At 46.4% G+C, this 17,640-nt stretch overlaps 1 protein-coding gene across 1 annotated transcript in view; it reads left to right on the top strand.

Annotated features, from left to right (window-relative positions):
• ZDBF2 (zinc finger DBF-type containing 2) overlaps positions 1–17,640 on the top strand; it is a 269,121-nt gene that overhangs the window by 240,560 nt on the left and 10,921 nt on the right. Inside the window, exons 5-6 of the mRNA XM_078680302.1 lie at positions 5,538–5,640; positions 8,895–9,022. Of these exons, the coding sequence (XP_078536428.1) occupies positions 5,538–5,640; positions 8,895–9,022 (231 nt within the window). The remainder of the gene's footprint in view (positions 1–5,537; positions 5,641–8,894; positions 9,023–17,640) is intronic.

The raw sequence follows: 17,640 nt of genomic DNA, 5'->3' as shown, positions 1-17,640 counted from the left end.
GGACATCCAGGTCACTTAAATTGCACATCAGCAAGGTACAACCACCTGAGACTGGAAAACAGATTACTTACTGCAGTACGGGCGGGTAAAATCCACCGGAGACCGGGAGGGATAATCCTCGCCTCCGTGTCCTTAATAGAATTGAAACTTACCGTTACACTGCTAGGCAAATTTCGATTCTATGTCAGGACCGGAGGCTTCAGATTATGCTAGTTTAAAGCTTACTCACCACCAAATGGGCAATATCAAGCACCGGTTTGAAGTAAAACCTTTTAAAGTTGGAGTCCGAAGACCAATCAGCAGCTCTCATCAGATCCTCTAATCTGGCTCCTACAGCAAAGGCTTTCGAGGCCATGGCCCCCCTAGCCGAATGTGCACCGAACTGTTTCGTGTCGATGCCAGCTTCCTGCATGATCCACCGTACCCATCTGGCGATGGTGGGAGAAGAGACAGCCTTGTGTGGCTTACGCAGAGCGATTAGCAGCTGTCGTTCGCCCGGAGGACGAAGTTCCAAGGTTAGGTCCTCATAGACCTTTAAACACTGAACCATACACAGTTTGGGAGAATCCGCGAAGCTCGGATAAGAAATTGACCGTGAAGCGCACTTCGTGCGACGCCCCAAGGTAAAAATCACCCCATCAGGGGAAAAAACCCTCGCCGTGACATCCAAGGCACGAACATCCGATACTCGTCTGCACGAAATCAGACATAAGAGCATAGCCAACTTCGCCGAAAGTTCCTTCAAGGACAGATACTCATTCGACGGCCATGACAACAAGAGATTCAGTACAAGGTTAACATCCCAAAGAACCGAGTAACGCGGTTCTGGCGGCAAAGACAGGCGAACGCCTCGCAGTAGGCGACAAACAAAAGGATGCTCTCCTAGAGGCGCTCCTTCCACTGGCTGATGGCCCGCCGAGATCGCCGATCGCATCGCATTGATGGTACGATAGGCCAGACCTGCCGCGGCCGACTCCGCCAGATAATTCAATGCAGGAACAACTCCTGCGACCAAGGGATCCAGGTGTCGTCGAAGACACCAGCGTGACCACTTATTCCAGGCAGATCGATAACGCTTTGTCATGCTGCCTGCCCAGGCTTTCGAGAGGAAATCCTCAGCTGGTCTCGAAAGGCCCGGGAGCGACCAACGTCGCCCGAAAGCCTCCACGCCATGAGGTGAAGCGAGCTCTGCGTGAGCAGATGGTGGGGTTCCCCGTCCGCGTTGAGAAGAAGCCGCGGAAACCGGGGGAGTAGGATTGGAGAATCCCAGGAAAGTTCCAGAAGAACCGGAAACCACACTTGTGACCTCCACCAAGGGGTCACCATCACCACATCCGCCTGTTGGCGACGGAGATGGGCCGCCGCTCTCAGTATCATCGAGAACGGGGGAAATGCGTACGACGTCTCCCTGCTCCAGTCCTGGAGGAAGGCATCCGTGGCCTCTGCTAGAGGGTCCGGCCTCCAGCTGAAGAAACGTGGAAGCTGGAAGTCCAGACGGGACGCAAAGAGGTCCACTGAGAACGGTCCCCAGGTATCGTCCAACCACTTGAACACCTGTGGATCGAGTTGCCATTGACTGGATTCCCTCAGATATCGGGAATGCCAATCCGCCACCCGGTTGTCGCGACCCGGCAAGTATTCTGCCGTCACCGACACCTGGTGTGCTAGGCACCAAGCCCAGAAAACTTTCGCCAAGTCCGAAAGGGCTTTGGATCGAGGACCTCCCAGATGGTTGACATACCTCACCGCCGAGATATTGTCCATGCGAAGTAAGACACAAGAACGAACTGTGTCCTTGGTCCAGCATTGGATCGCGAAGGACCCGGCCAACAACTCCAGACAGTTGATATGGAGCTCCTGCTCCTCGGATGACCAGGCGCCGCCTGTGGAAAACTCTCCACAGCGAGCGCCCCAGCCTGCACGGCTGGCGTCGGACTCTATCACCAAGTCTGGTACAGGACCGAAAATCGCCCTGCCGTTCCAGGCCTCCATATGCGTGAGCCACCAACGCATTTCCTCCTTCACTTCGTCCGACAGGGGAACCACCTGATCGTACGTCAGGCCCCGTCGGAGGTGATGCGCCTTGAGGCGCTGCAGGGCTCGGTAGTGCAAGGGCCCCGGAAAGATTGCCTGGATGGAGGAAGACAGTAGTCCCACCACCCGGGCAATCTGACGGAGAGAGGTGTGTGATCGTGAGATCGTCTGGCGGAGGATGTGACGGATCTTCCCCAGCTTCCGAGAAGGGAGGCTGAGGGTGCAGTGAATGGAATCCACGGTGAATCCTAAGAAGACTACAGACTGGGACGGGATCAGAACAGACTTTCCGCTGTTGATCACGAACCCAAGACCCTGGAGTAAGGCAATGGTCTGGCGCAGCTGGAGATCTAACTGCTCGGGGCATTGAGCCATCAGCAGGATGTCGTCTAGATAGACTATCATCCGGATGCCCTGGCTCCGCAGAACCTCCATCGCCGGCCGAAGGATTTTGGTGAAACACCAAGGGGCTGAAGAAAGTCCGAAAGGAAGGGCGGTAAACTCGAACACCTGACCCCCCCACCGGAACTGCAAAAAACGACGGTGAGGGGGATGAATAGGAACCACAAGGTACGCATCCTTGAGGTCCAGACGCACCATCCAATCATGTGGAAGGAGCACATCTCTCAAAAGATGAATCCCCTCCATCTTGAAATGCCGGTAGACTAACCAACCGTTGAATTCTTTGAGGTTGATAACCGGGCGTTTCCCACCATCCACTTTGTCCACCAGGAACAAGTTGCTCAGAAACCCCATCGGGTGCTGAGAAGAAAGGCAGATGGCGCCTTTGCGAAGCAGGTCCGAAACCTCTTCGTCGACTAGACTCGCGTCCGCAGACGAGAAAACGATAGAAGGAGGTGGCCTGACTTGTCGGGGCTGATCGTAGAATTCTATGTGGAAACCTCGAATAGTCTGTAAAACCCAGGCATCCGCTGTGATTGCGGCCCAGGCGTCTGGAAACAAGGCCAAACGACCCCCCACGCGGACCTCGTCCGACGAGATTACACTCACCGTTGGAGGAAGTCCCAGCAGCATTCTTGAATCCACCACGGCCACGGAAGCGTTGTCCTCTGGTAGGATAGAAGTTATTGTAGTTTTGCGAGGAGTTGTACTGCCCTCGCCCGGAGCCTTGATTTCTGTTGGTCGGTTGCTGACCACCACGGCCGGTCGCGCGGCCCCCTCCGCGACCGGCCCCCCTGGAGAAACGCTGGTGGAAGACCCGTTTGATGTTTGACTGGGCCCTATCTAGGGACGTAAAGGTATTAACGAACTTCCCCAGTTCCTTAATAAAAGGCTCTCCAAATAGACCTCCTTGGGCTACTGCGCCTGCCTCAGAAGAGGCCAGGTCTCCCAGTTTAGGATCTAACTTAATCAGGAGGGACCTTCTACGTTCTGTGGACAAAGCGCAGTTCGCATTCCCCAGGAACACCACTACTCTCTGCGCCCAGTTAGAGAGGACCTCGGGGGAAATGACCGCCCCGGACACTTTGGCCTCTTCAGCCATGTCCAGAATCTTCGTTATGGGACCTATGGCGTCCAACAGCTTGTCCTGGCAAGCCCGCCAGGAGCGATCAATCCCTTTCCGAGGGTCCCTAACAAACTTCGCCAAGAAGGTAGCCATCTTGGGGTCCAACTCAGGGGTCAGGGCAACCTTCCCTTCAAGCGTAGGCCTAGGGCACTCCCCGCGCAAACAGCTCCTTGCTTCTTTCTCCAAGGGCTTGCGTAGGCGGCCAGCGACAAACTTCGCCACCTTCTCCCCAGGGGTCCAAGCCGCCGACCTCGGATGGATTATCTCGTCCGGGTCCAGCATACCTGAACTATCCTGTGGTATCTCGGCGGCGGAGCCCGAAGGCCTCCAAGAACGCTCAGACCCTTCGTCGTCATCGGTGTCTGCCGGGGAGGTTGGCGCCGGTGACAAAGGGGCCGAACCGGCGGGAACACCCGAGGGGCCCGGGGTTGGGGAGGGCGACGAGGAGGGATCTATCGCCTTCGCCAAGAATGCATCACGCAGCCTCTCGAAGGCGTCCTTATCCACACCCTACGTCCCACTCGACACCCCTTCCTTACGGGGCTTCTTAGGAACTGGGGGGGAACTCCCCGCCGGGGCCGCAGGATTAACCGGGACCCCTAGATGTGCCTGAGTCACCCTCTCGCACTCCTGTATGATACGCGCAGAGAGGCGCTCCTCCATAGGCCCCACTATCTCCGTGACGCACCTATATATAGAGCTATCTACGGCCTGATAGAATTCATCATCATTGAGGTAGCCCTGTGACTCCTCTTCGTCATAATACTCGTCCCCCATGTCAACCAAGCACTCAGCAACACCACACTGCCCCCTTCCTAGGAGGGTGAAGGTCTAAAGGAATGACAGGGTAGCAGGCTGTAGCCTGTAGAAATGATTTTGGGGCAGAAACAAGGCTGCACTCTTAAAAGGCCCAGTGGAACCGGGAATATAGGGACACTCACCCCACTAGCGCGCTGGCCCTCTATAAAAGACCGGGCCTCTGTCGCCTCCCTGCGCGCTAGGAACACATCTGAGAGGAAGCACGAGTGTGAAATAACGCCCGTAGGCGGCAGCGCGGTCAGAACCGCAGTACAGACCCCAGCGGGGCGTCAAGCATATGCAATAAATTGTGGGGCAGAATACCGGCTCAGAGAGCGTCAAGGTGAGGCGACCGGGCGAGCGTGAGGCAGAAACGAGCTCCTCAGCGCGGCTCTCTAGCGAGACACCGCGCTGAGGGGAACGAGACGCTTTGGCTCCCCCTAGCGGCCGGAGGCGGCCGCGAACATGGGCAAAGGCGCGTAAGAGCAATAAAGTGCTCCCGCGACCGAGAAGGGCTCTGAAAGAAAAACGGAGCGCATCAACAAGCCCCACAATAATACACAAGCAAGTACACAACGAAGAATCCCCTTACAGTCCCCAAGAAACACCAACTTGAGGAGAAAGGGAGGAAAACACTTAACTGGCTGCGAAGCAGCGAAGAAAGAGGAAGTGGTCATGAGAAGGACGTCCTATCTAGCTGCGGTGGAGACTAAGGAAGGACTATGTTATGGACTGCCTAATGGGACTCATGGGAGTTGTGGTTTATGGACATTTCTTTTCTGTTTTGCCCATATCCTTTGTTCTAAGGTAGGGCTGTTGTTATTTGATGGTTTTTTGGCTGCTGCGACTTTTGTAATAAAGCAGTGGAGAAGGTACAAAAGCATAATCTGAAGCCTCCGGTCCTGACATAGAATCTCAAATGATTCTGAAAGGACAATGATGTATGCTTCAGCCTGCAATAGTACAGTGCTGCTCTATGAATAGTCTGTACAGTACCCAAAAAAATCTAGGTAATGATGGATGAAGAGGGTCCCACAATCCAACAGGGGCTGCCTGTTAACTTGTCCTCTCTGAAACCACAGAATCTGTTTGTTCTGGGATGATGCTCTTACCTTATAAAGCATTATTTGAAAAGCTAATTTCTGTACATGGCCTATTGTGTTTTCTCTTCCTTCAGTGTGAGGGCGCAATCGAAGCAAGCAAAACCTGCAGTTTGCAGCATGCAACCCAAGAGAGGATACTGCAGCCTCTGCCGTGTACACTATAGGAATTTGGAAAAGGTGAGAATTCAGTGCGTTCTGCTCGAATACTGTATGTAGGAAATTGATACAACCTGTGCTTGCCCATCTCTGTCTTGGACTGCTCAGTAGTAGTGAAAATTATAGCATTGGTTATCAGGTGGATTATCTTACATTTTATGTAGTCGAAATGTACATGGGACCTTTATATTAGTAGATTGGCCTCGTGTAGATGTCTCAACACAAACCAGTGTGTTTATTTAACAGACTGATCTATTTATAATTAAATGAAACTGATAGCAGACACTTGTCATCATGTTGATTCAAGCCTGAGGTCACATCAGTAGCGCAAAATCTCTTCAAAATTCTGCCACATTTGAAATTTAGAATCCAGCCGAATTGTACTTTTTGGCCAGACCTCAGTAGGGCTGTGTTTACATAGTTATGCTGGTGTCCTTAGAACATTTTCAGTGTCTTCCATTAGATGCCATTCGGCACTGTAATTACATAGCTATGCTAACAATAAAAGAAATCCTAGATATCACTCGAAAAGCTACCTTTTTCTTCCAATCTCTGTAAAATGTCTGTCCATCCTCTGGCACCTGTGGTTACTGTGCATGGTTGCTCTCTGGTGTAGGAGACATCCTGCAGCAAGGAATAAGATTCCTTCAGTTTGGCTATCCTGGTCAAATACTGAAATTACCATGCTTGTAAGCACTCTAAATCTAGTGCTTGCTCTATCCCATATACATGTTATGTGACCAGGAAGCAGAATCCTAACAAGATTTGTTCCTACTGATTTGTTTTATGTAAACCCAGTGGCCACATAAGTTATGCACGGTTATTCAATTGTATCCCTGATCTCATCCATACTTATTCAACAACACCTCCTATTCAGCCGTTAAACCTTGTTCTCATTTATCAGAAGTCCCACTGCTGTCTATTTAGAGTGTCCTCTGTAAACAAGTCATCTACTCTCATTCGATAGTCCTAGATTACATGCCGCCGAGCTGTGACTCCCCTTGAAGTTGCCTTCCAATGAAGCGACAAAACCTATTACCTTTACCAACTTGTGTAACACTTATAATCACCAACAAACAATACACATGATATAATGTTACGTTGTTTGATGGGGTTTTGAGATCCATTGTGACCACCACCGTCATTCACTGGATGAATGCTGTAACACATCCTCTAGGTTTACCACAGTTGTTCGCACCCTGACCTGTCTTTATGATGCTGTGATGCTGTGCTTGTACACTGTTGTTATATGAACTTCTGGGTAGATGGCCATTCACAATCATGCTGCAAATTAAAACAATAACTTACTTATTCTGAGCCTCCAGAACCCTACCAGGGGAAATCATAGCTTCTTGCACTCCACCTACACCATGGCCTCAGTCTCTTCTACATCTGTGGCTAGCTCCACTTCTGATATCTTAACTACTGGCTCTTTCAATTCGATAATCAGATTTATACATTTTTCAACACTTGAAGCCTCGAGTAGTTATACTGCAGCAGATAGAAAGGAAAGAAAGCTACGTTTTGACACTCCTCAGACCAAAGAACAATTCTGCCAAAACTCATCCCAGCGAATGTTTAAGATTTAAAATAATAGGGCAAAACCTTGGTGAGTATAGTACGATTAAATTAGTTGCTAACCACAAAGCGTTACATGTGCAACATGCATCCTGCCAACAAATACATGTTACTTCAGTACCTCAGCTGCAAAGTTCTCCAAAGATTTTCAAAATGTTTTGTGATATGGTAGTTCACTCTTCAGTTCAGTTTTCAACGGGATCCTTCTGCATCCCCCTTCCAGAACTTGTGCAAAGGTTTGATGCTCTACTCGCTTACCAAAATTGGCAACCTCCGGCCAGCATCTCCATAATGACTCTGTCCAAATCCTCAAAGCTTCTTGGAAGCATTATTCTGGTGCTCTTTTCCACAAGATTGCTTCTATAAAAAATTAAAGTTCTCAAAGGTGCTTTGATACGTGAAACCCTCACCTGCTCGAGTGACTAAGTAAGACCTTACACTCGGATATATTCATACCAAAAGTGTGCTTGCCACACTGTGAAAAGAGATGTTTCCCCCAAAAGTGAAAGGCCCATTCTTATTTGTGACTAATCTAAAAAGAAATTCATGAAGAAATCACAAACTGATCACATATTTGGGGAACCCTTTTCGTAGCTAAGCTTCTGAATCCTCAGTTGCATCATGGCAGTGCCCCCAGTTGGAAAACCAGCAGGGTATTAAGACGATGAACTACATGGTTTCTGGCTACTCAGTTGCAATGAAGCCATTTTCATAAGCATCCAAGAATAGCGGCTCACTTTTTAGAGGCCAATTTTTGGGAGCACTTGGCGATCTCTCTACTGTGCTTGTCAGAGTGGGTCACAACATTCTTCTCCAGCGCCTTCAGGAAACCTTTGACATGAATTATCTGGCACTAATATGGTGAATCAAATTCGTCTTACCCCTATGGATTCATCAGGAGAAATATTTCAAATGTCTAACACCAGTCACTAACATTGGCTGCAGGATGCCCCAAGATGTAGCTGTGGTGTTAATATTGTGTGAAACATGTCAGCTGCACTGAGCACGAATGTCTTTGCATGAAGGATTAACTGTGAAACAAAACTACTGGTAAAGAAAGTGAATTGTGGCACTTTGAATAGTTATCGCAAATTCTGTATACCTGCTCAAGTGAGTGCTACAAGCCCTCACCAAGTGAAGTTTCATAACTGCTCACCTTTGTGCCAGTTGCCCTTGGCGTCATATAATCCTTAAATTCCTCAACTATGTGAACCTTTGATTTCAGAACATGCTGAGCACTTGATGGTTGGTCATATTACTAGGAAAATGAGTATTGTTTGCAGGGCATGGTTGTGTCACCATTTTAGTTTAAAGTGCTTTGTGTACTTAATATCTAGTTGCATGTGCTGATACTCTGATAGTTACAGTCCATTATTTTTGCAGCTTGCGCAGCGTGCAGCACAGTAGGATATTACAAGCTGTTGATAAGAGTTTGGTTACTTCATTCCCTCGTATACACTGATGTGCCTTTCATTTGTGTTCTGTATCCTCCTACATCAAGTCTGCTTTAATAAGAGGCTGGGTGACGACATTTGTGTAACTGTAGTAAGATGATGGATAAAGCGATTCAGATCATTAGAGGTCATTTCTTTCAGGATGTCTGTTTGTCTTTATTTCATCCTTAACTGCTTTTGAGCCCCAGCTGATGTTTGGGGCTTGCTTCAATGTTTATGAATCATTCTCTGTCTCCTCTGCAGCATCTCCTCAGCGTTCAGCACAAACATTTCACAACACACAACAGAAATCATGTTGGTTCTGGAACTTTGATGGAGCGTTTCCTGCATGATGTCCGGCAATATCACCCACAAAGCTATCATGACAGCAGGTACAAATAAACAATGCCTTGTATCCTAGAAAATGTATTGTTGAGATAACAGGTTGAGGCGTTTAAGACCCGGAGCTTCATAGGTTTGTAGGCACACACTATCTTGGTTTTAGTGTATATATTATTGGTCTTTATTCATTTTACATTTCTGTGTTGCACTGTGCAACCAAAGGTGTGTAGCGATTAGGTAGGAGGTGCGAGTGTGACTTTGCTTTCAAAGGAGACACGGTGTTGCGTGTTTTGAGTGGTTGCTGTGTTTTCGCTGTGCTTCTTTAATGACAGAAGTTCCACTGCTTTTCTGAACTGGAAGTTCATTGGAAAGGATCTTAAATAATTTTAATTTGATATGACTGCTTGTAGAGGTTTAAGTGTGACTTTGACACCGCGATTAGAGCTTAGTACTATAGTCAGTACGAGACTCAACGAACAGCCCATGTGAGGTCCGAAGGTAAAGAATGGGCTTTAGGTTTATAGAGTGGCTCTGGAAGTGGAAGCTGTATGTACCACAATAGATATTATCTTTAGCTTGCTGTCCAGCCAGATTCCCAGGAAATTCACCACTCTGTTTGTATGAGTTGCAACCAATTGATTCAAATCTGAAAGGCAATTGATATGTTTCCTAATGTCATTTGATCTATGGAGTAAAATAAATTCCGCCTTTGTGGGTTAGCATCAATAAGTTATGGGTCATCCACTCTTGAAATCTTTTTAATTGGTCTTTAAGTATTGCTACACTACAATAATATACTCAAATGTAGCGGACTGTCATCATCATATTGATGTATTGAACTATCATTTCTTTTGAGGAATGCAGTCAGTGGCTCCATGTAAATGTGAAAAGGGTGAGGACTAAGATGGTTTCCTGCAGACTCCGCCGGCAATAGAAACAGTACCAGAGCGGTCACTGCTAATTCTTAGTATGTGTTTTCAAATGGAGAGGTATGAAGAGAATCATTGATACACAGTGCTTTTGATATTCATGCAAAGAGCAATTATGAAGGTTAGCTTTTGGTGGCCAGTAGTATCAAAGGCCGCGGTCAAAATCAACGATATCTAGGAGATAAACTTAACCTTTGTCGATGTTAGAGTGTGTATCATCTAGTATTTTTAGTGTTCAGTTTCTGTGATGTGGCCATTGCGAAAACCTGGTAGACGTTTTGCCAAGTCATGGTAGGGTTGTGATTGGTCTGAAGTTGAAGTGCCCTTCAATCTGCAGAGTTTTTAGGTTTTTTTTATGGGTGGGATTTGTTCTACTTTATTTTTTACGGTCGCAGGAATTGGTCTGATACCTCCGGGTCTAGCAAGCACTATATAAAACTTTTAAAATAAATAAATAAATATGCCATTTTGTAAGGATGTGTAGATGAAAGCACACCAAATTTAGTTGAAGAAGCGGAGGCTGAATTTACTGAGACTCACTGGCACAATATCATGATAGCTGTGAGTTGAAGTGTTTGGACAACTTTAAATAGATCTGCTTCGGATATCCAGTTGAACTCACTCCGGTTTGACATGAGATTTGTGTTAATGGCAACTCTGGAGTGCTACCTGGATCTATACTGACCTTTGTTTGGTCAGAGATATAGTTAAAGGAGTCTATGCAGAAAGCAACATTTGAAGTAAAGTAGTGAATGAAATCATTGGTTTGGAGGTTGAGGAGGGAGAAATTGTATCATTGATAAGTTTCATTTTCATTTTTACAGTGGTAAATACTTCCGTAGGTCTGTTGAGTGTATTATTTATTGTGCTTTTAAGTATTCAGATTTGGCTTAAATGATATCTGTTTTAAAATGTTTCCTCACCCATTTTGATAGCAAGTTTTTCTCCCCCATTCCCCTCTTTTATGTGTCCTATTTCGGTCATTCTGAGTTCATTCCTTTTCAGGAAGTGGTCTTCTGTAAACCATGTGTTGGTTTTCGCTTGGTAAGACTTTTTGTATTTAACCCCTTCGGCGCTGTGCACATTTTCGCCCTGTGCGGGTGATTTACCTAGTGGGCAGATTCGGATGGCCCCCAGCCGTCCTCTGCACACTGGGGGCCGTCATGCGCACCGAAGGGGTTTTTAGAGCAACGTGGTAGCTTGTGAAGGACCTGTTGTCATCATGTGAGATGCTAGAGGCAGCACTCCTATTTTTAATAACACCTTCAAATATAATATGAAGTACTTTGTGGAAGGTCTTCTTACTGAGAAGGAGGGTGTGTGGTGCTGATTAGGATGTGAGTTGGTTAGTGTGCCCTTTGATAGCGATCACATGATGGTCAGATCATTCTGTCACATTTGATTCAAGACAAGTTGTATTTCGTCAGATTGTGATTACTAGGTTCCAGATTTGTCCTCTGTTGTGCATAATGAAATCGTTGATCTGTGCATTGAGCATTCTTGACAGTTCAGTTGCATTTGGAAAAATTTGAGTTATTCCAGTGGTTGCTGAAGTGCCTAAGATGCAAGTTTTTCCTGTAAAGTAACTGTTGACTTATGAGGTATTCAGTGAACTGTTAGGCAACTTTTGTGTATTGTAGGTGGATGATATATGATGTGAAGATCAAATAGTTTCTTGGGGAGAAATATACCGTGCAACCCTAAGAACCTTGAACGGTATGTGTAAACGAATCTATCTTTTTGCAAGTGAACATGGGCCAATGTATCAAAGCTGCACTGCCACCTTGACTCTCCACTCTATCAACTCTTACGACTGCGAAATCTGTGGGAGCTAAGATGTCCATTACAGTCTGTAAAATGTTATGATCAGCACTTGCAGGCCTACGATTGTGCAGTATGCATTTGATTGGGAGTTAATTTAACTTAAATGAGAGGTAATAAAAATGATCTTTCTTAAGATATTTCAGTTCCTGACGATTCACTCCTCTGGAAGTCCTATTATTAAGAGTCGTGTTATGGATAGTGGAGATGAGCTTGGGTAGTTTGTAATAACACATGATCGTATCAAGAGTTTAGGAAGTAGAGGCTTAGTGCATGCAGTAAAATCAGACACCACTGGGTTTTTTGACCAGGTAATAATAGCAAGGGATTGATGGTATCTAACGAAGAGAGTGGCCCATCTGTGATGACAATTTTATTAATGGAAGTGGCAGCGTTCAAGAGGTGTTTTAACTAATAGCAGTAAATTGAAGTTATGTTGCTTAATGATCACGCAGGGGCAGCAGCTTCTACAGAAATAATTAAATCTTGATCAACTTGTGTGACTAAAAACTGTTTTTTTTTGTATAACTAATGGGACTATGCTAAAAAGCCACTTCTTATTAGTATCGCTCTGTGTTGGTGAGTTGAGCTCCCTGGATAGTTGTAAGAGATAGTGGCTTAGACCTATGCAATTTTGCTAGACCTAGGATAACCACCCCTTGCCTTTTTGATTCAATCTAGGAAGTAGAGGGGAATAGTATAGTTTCTCAGTGCCTATCTGACCCCATTTGGACAGAGGGAGGTCGGAGAAGCACGAGGCAAGCGGGAGACGCTAGGCCTTAACCAAGGGGTTTAGGTAATTTACCTCTGATCCCCAGGATCTGTCCTACTGTGGTGCGGCAAACTGGGCCAGGTAAAACCCCTTTAACTTGACTTTCAGTGGTAGTGATGGCAAGCAGTCAATACTTCTCAGAGAGGTAGTGTGGGGGTGCTTGAGCTCAGGACTCGACAACAGTCAGACACCAGCACAATAACAATGTCCATCCCACTGCTTATCTTTCGTGAAAGAAATGTATTTTCAAGCACAGTAGAAAAGCACACTCAACAAATACAAAACTATTTCGTTGCCTGGACATATGTGCAGGGCTGCATATGTATCCTCTATCCTTCCCTTTGTGTTCCAGGCAGTTCCAACTCATTAATTAGGCTATATTGTGTTTACCGCTCAGGTGCAATCTCCCCCCTTAATGTATGTGCACTCCGTTTATCACAGTTCTGTAGTTTTTATATGTCTACTGTTCAGTACATTCCACCTACTGTGGGACAATCCTTTCGGGCAGTCACCTGGCTTTGTGTCAGCGTGCCAACTCCTCACTTCTGGGAAGATACTTGCTCAGTACCAGCAACATCTGGGGTCTCCTTGCAGGCTACAGGCACCTGCCCGAAAGGAAAGGCTTCAATGATCCTGCTTCTGAATATCTCCATTGGTGGCTGGCAGCGATTAAACAAACTGTGACGACGCTTCCCATGAGGCAAAACAGGTGGGCCCTGTGCAGGCAAGTTCTCTGAGATCGCAACAACCACGCTGCACCCGAATTCCTTCCGCTTGTGTGGCCCGTGCTGGCTGATCTCCTTCTAGTGCGCTGGCCTCACACAGGCCAATCATTTGGACAACACACCCATGTACAGACCGATCTTCTGGGCAGGAGGGCCCCCTTGCAGGCTAATCTTCTTATGGACAATACAGCCACAACTAGGTCGATCTTCTGGGCAAAACAACCACACACAGGTGGATTCAGGCTCCGATCAGAGCCCCAACAGGTCTTTGGCGATCTCCGTATATAACTCTTCATGGTTCCTGCCAGGAACCTCTTTTAGACAAACTGTAGGCCTGCAGGCAACAGAGTATATAGATGTCTCTCCACAGTCCTCTTCTGATAGTCCCACCAGGGACCTGCTGCCCATCGTTCCTCCAGGACAGTTACACCTGCTGCAGAGTTGACAGGTTCCTTCCATCTCTCAACAGGAAGGCTTGTAAGTGCTTCTGGGCAGGCCTAAAGCTCTTCCAGCAAGGGGTGAGGCTCAAGCAATGTAACCTCACTTCTAAAAAGCTGGCTGTTAGGCAGACACCAGCTCTGGTTACACATCTGCCGTCTGAGTTCCTTGGCCATAGAGAACTTGGAACTGGAAGAACAAGTGGGGCCTCACTTTTATACTCCAAAAGCAGACAGGAGATGTGCACCCACTGTTTGCACTTTTAGAACTGGTTTGGGGGTGGTTGACCTTCTAAGTATCATTTGTTTCGTCCCCCCCCCCAGAGCACACACAACTGAGGCACAAAGAGGTTGAAGTTTCTGCAGATGCTAGTCATTAGCCAACAAAAATTGTAATCGGGGAAAGACCTAAGGATATGCCATGCATAAAGGCATAAAGCGTTTCATTGACCTTGAACAATAGTCTAAAGTCCAACACTGCACCCCTACTAGCCACACAATGGCAGTTCAGAAATACTAATCAGCAGCTCCTTATTCAGAAAAAGCCCTAATTGAATTTCTAAAGGCGTCTTGTAGCTTCTTCCCACACTTAAGTATCTAAGTCTCCTCCCTCCAGCTTCAGGAAAATCTGCAATACACTGCTACTGTCTGGGAAACAACCTTACCTTCATCTTGTGTAAAATGCCAGTCAAAATGTATCCTACATGCCTCCATTGCTGTGGCTGCCACACCCCATTCATGTACCATACAAGCTACATACACACACACACACACACGCACACACACACACACACACACAAAACATACATGTGGAATGTTAGTGCTAGGAGTTGGGTAAATTTGTAAAAGCAGAGCATTACATGAGTGGGCTGATAGGCCTCCACTCAAGTGACACCGACAAAAAGGTCTGGTCACTGTTATGGATTCACAAAACATGGTATGCGTTGTATGCTCCTCCAGGTCACAGGATAGGTCCAGGACCTTACTCATACTAAGATAAAGTGGACCTCTGTGCACATATTAGATTAGCCTGACGTCTGACCAAAATCAAACGGGATACAAGATACATGCAGTCAAACACTCGGGGCAGGAGAACACGTCTGTACACCAATGCAGGGGTCATTTCTGCCCCAACACAGCTACTGGGGGCTTTTTTAGAGTTGCTATTTTTCGAAAGTATTTATTTATTTTATTTATAAAGTTTTATATAGCGCGAACAAGATCCCGAACGATATCCGAGCGCTTTACAAAAAGGATGTAAGGAAAGACATAAAAGCAATGTCGACATCAAGTAAGAAGACAAAAACATGAAAAATCGCATAATTACAAGGCACATTAGACAGGGAGAGTAATACAGTAGATAGGTATATAGCAGTCTACGCGGCGAGACACACTTTGCTGTAAGGAAGAGCAGCATCAAATGTCGGTGCAATGGTTGTAGGATCAATTGCTTCGAGCAGGTGAGCTAGCACAATTAAGTTAATAATGCATTCATTAGGAATCTTTTAGCTTCCAGTTTGAAAGCAGTCGTTGAGGAGATACTGCGTATATCCGGTGGAAGAGAGTACCATACCTTTGTAGCAGTGCCGTAGAAGGCTCAGTGGCAAGTTCTCTCTTTGCTAAGAATGAGTAGTTTCAGGAGGAAAGTATGCCAGAACGCCAATCTTGAACTGAATTCGAACTTCGTAGGGCAACCATTTAAGAGATTTTAGGACTGGGGATATGTGCTCATTTTGTTTAGTACCAGTCACCATTCTAGCCGCAGCTTTCAGTGATGCCCTTAGTGAAGCCAGGGTGTATTTGGGAAGGCCACAGAGCATAGCACTGCCATAGTCTAGCCTCGGCAAGACAAGCGCTTGGACCACCTGCTTGAAATCGGTTTGTTGAAGGAATGGTTTGATATTCCTAAGTGTCCTCATCAAGTGATTAGCGCCCTTACACACATTGCTGATGTGATTTTTCATATTCAGGTGCTTGTCAAGGGAGATTTCGAGGGATTTGGCAGAGTCTATGATGAGAAGGGTGCAGTTGAAAGCAGTGAGGTGATGTAGCCAAAGGTTTAGCTTGGTGACGTGGTTCCGAGGCACAATGAGAAGGAATTCAGTTTTAGAGGTGTTGAGCAGGAGATGGTTCTCAGTTAACCACTTTTGTGTAGACATTAGGATAGCTTTGAGTGAAATGATGTCATCCGGGGAGGAGATGTTCAGATAAAGTTGCGTTTCGTCCGCATACATATGGAAAAGAATGTTTGTGGAATATAGAGAATTAGCTAATGGTTCCAAGAAAAGGTTAAAGAGGATAGGAGATGGGGCTGACCCTCGGGGGACACCCATGAGTACTGGAGAGGGCTGGGAGAGGGAGTGGTTTGCCTTGACTCTTTGTGATCTGTGGTGGAGGAAGGACGAGAACCATTGTAGCACCCGACCAGAGAAACACATCCTATTCTTCAGAATGGATAGGAGGTTGTCATGATTAACCGTGTCAAATGCGGAGGAATGGTCAAGGAGGATTAGGAGGCATGAATCATTTTGGTTTAGCATTTTTAAGATGTCATCCATAACGTGAGTGAGAGCCGATTCAGTACTGTGCCCCTTCTGAAAGCCTGATTGATTCTGGTCTTGGAGTTGGAAGTTCTCTATGTGAGCACAAAGTTGGGATTGTATGCATTTTTTTAGGAGTTTGGCTAGTGTGGGGATGTTGGAGATGGGGCGGAAGTTATGGGGGTGAGATTTATCTGCGTTAGTTTTTTTTTAGTATAGGTGACACCTGAGATGCTTTTAGGCAGTCAGGGATTGTGCCTCCTTGTGATAGAGAAGCATTTACAATCCTTGTCCAGGTGGAGATGAGTACATTTTGTATTTCTTTGAAGATGTCCAGGGGCAACTGGTTATTGAAGTGGTTAGATGGGTTGATATTCTGGAGAATCTTGTTGATGTCTTTTTCCCTGAGTGGAGTAAAGGTGCCCCATGACGCATTGTTCTTAGTGTTTATGCTAATAGGATTGCATTTTTCTAAGAGGTCAAGGGTTGGTGCGGACCCTGGGGATGGCTGGAGAGCCTTCTTAGAGGAGAGATCAATGGATATGAGTCTTGATTTCTCAATGAAGAAAGCAGCAAGATCGTCTCATGAGGGTGGGCTGTCTCCTGAGTCAGAGAGGTTTGGACCTACCACGGATTGCTATTTGACCAATTCAAAATGTTTCTTAGGACGGTTAGCAGCTTGATCAAGTCTGTGTCTGAATTAGTCCGCTTTAGCGCCCTTGATTTGTTTGTTGTAGAAGCTCCTAACCTCTCTAAGAAGTTTTAGTTGTTCCAAGGAGAGTTTGGACCTTCAGGAACGTTCAACTGTCCTGAGGTTTTGGCGTTCCGTGTTTAAATTGTCATTGTACCACAGTTTGGATATTTTTGTTGAGACATTTTTTTGTTGGAGTGGTGTAATGTCATCCAAGATGTTGGAGATGGTCGAGTTTTATGAGTCGGTGAGTAGCTGAACCTCACCCAGGTCAGCTAGGGAAGAGAGGGTAGATTTACAGTGGGCTGCTAATTCAACTGAGGTTATTGATCTGAGTTCCCTTTTCCAGATCTTTGATTTCGTTGGTTTGCCCCTTCATCATCGACACCTCCCTGTTAATATAAAAGAGGATGCAGTGGTGGTCGGACCGATCGCAAGGGGTAATGGTATCAAGAATGATGGTCTGCCCTTTCGAGATAATGAGGTCTAGAGTTTCTCCTTTATTATGAGTTGGTTGGTCACAGTGCTTGATCAGTTCATGACCATTTAATGATTTAAGGCAAGTTACGTCAAGGTCATTGGGGTTGGACCAGTGAAGGTTGAAGTCACGAAGGAAGATTTGGGACACAGCTGAATCGACATTGCCAGAGATGATTTCCATTAGTTGCTCGATGAAGGGGAGATTGTCTCCCGGGGATGACAAAAAGTGTGAAGTTTGCAAACCGGCAGGTTATTACTTGAGATGCTGAGACA

This window comes from Lissotriton helveticus, chromosome 3_1, assembly GCF_964261635.1.
Source record: "Lissotriton helveticus chromosome 3_1, aLisHel1.1, whole genome shotgun sequence".
Classification (NCBI taxonomy): domain Eukaryota; kingdom Metazoa; phylum Chordata; class Amphibia; order Caudata; family Salamandridae; genus Lissotriton; species Lissotriton helveticus.
The sequence above is the reverse complement of the archived record's forward strand: the minus strand, read 5'-3'. Positions and strand labels throughout refer to the sequence as shown.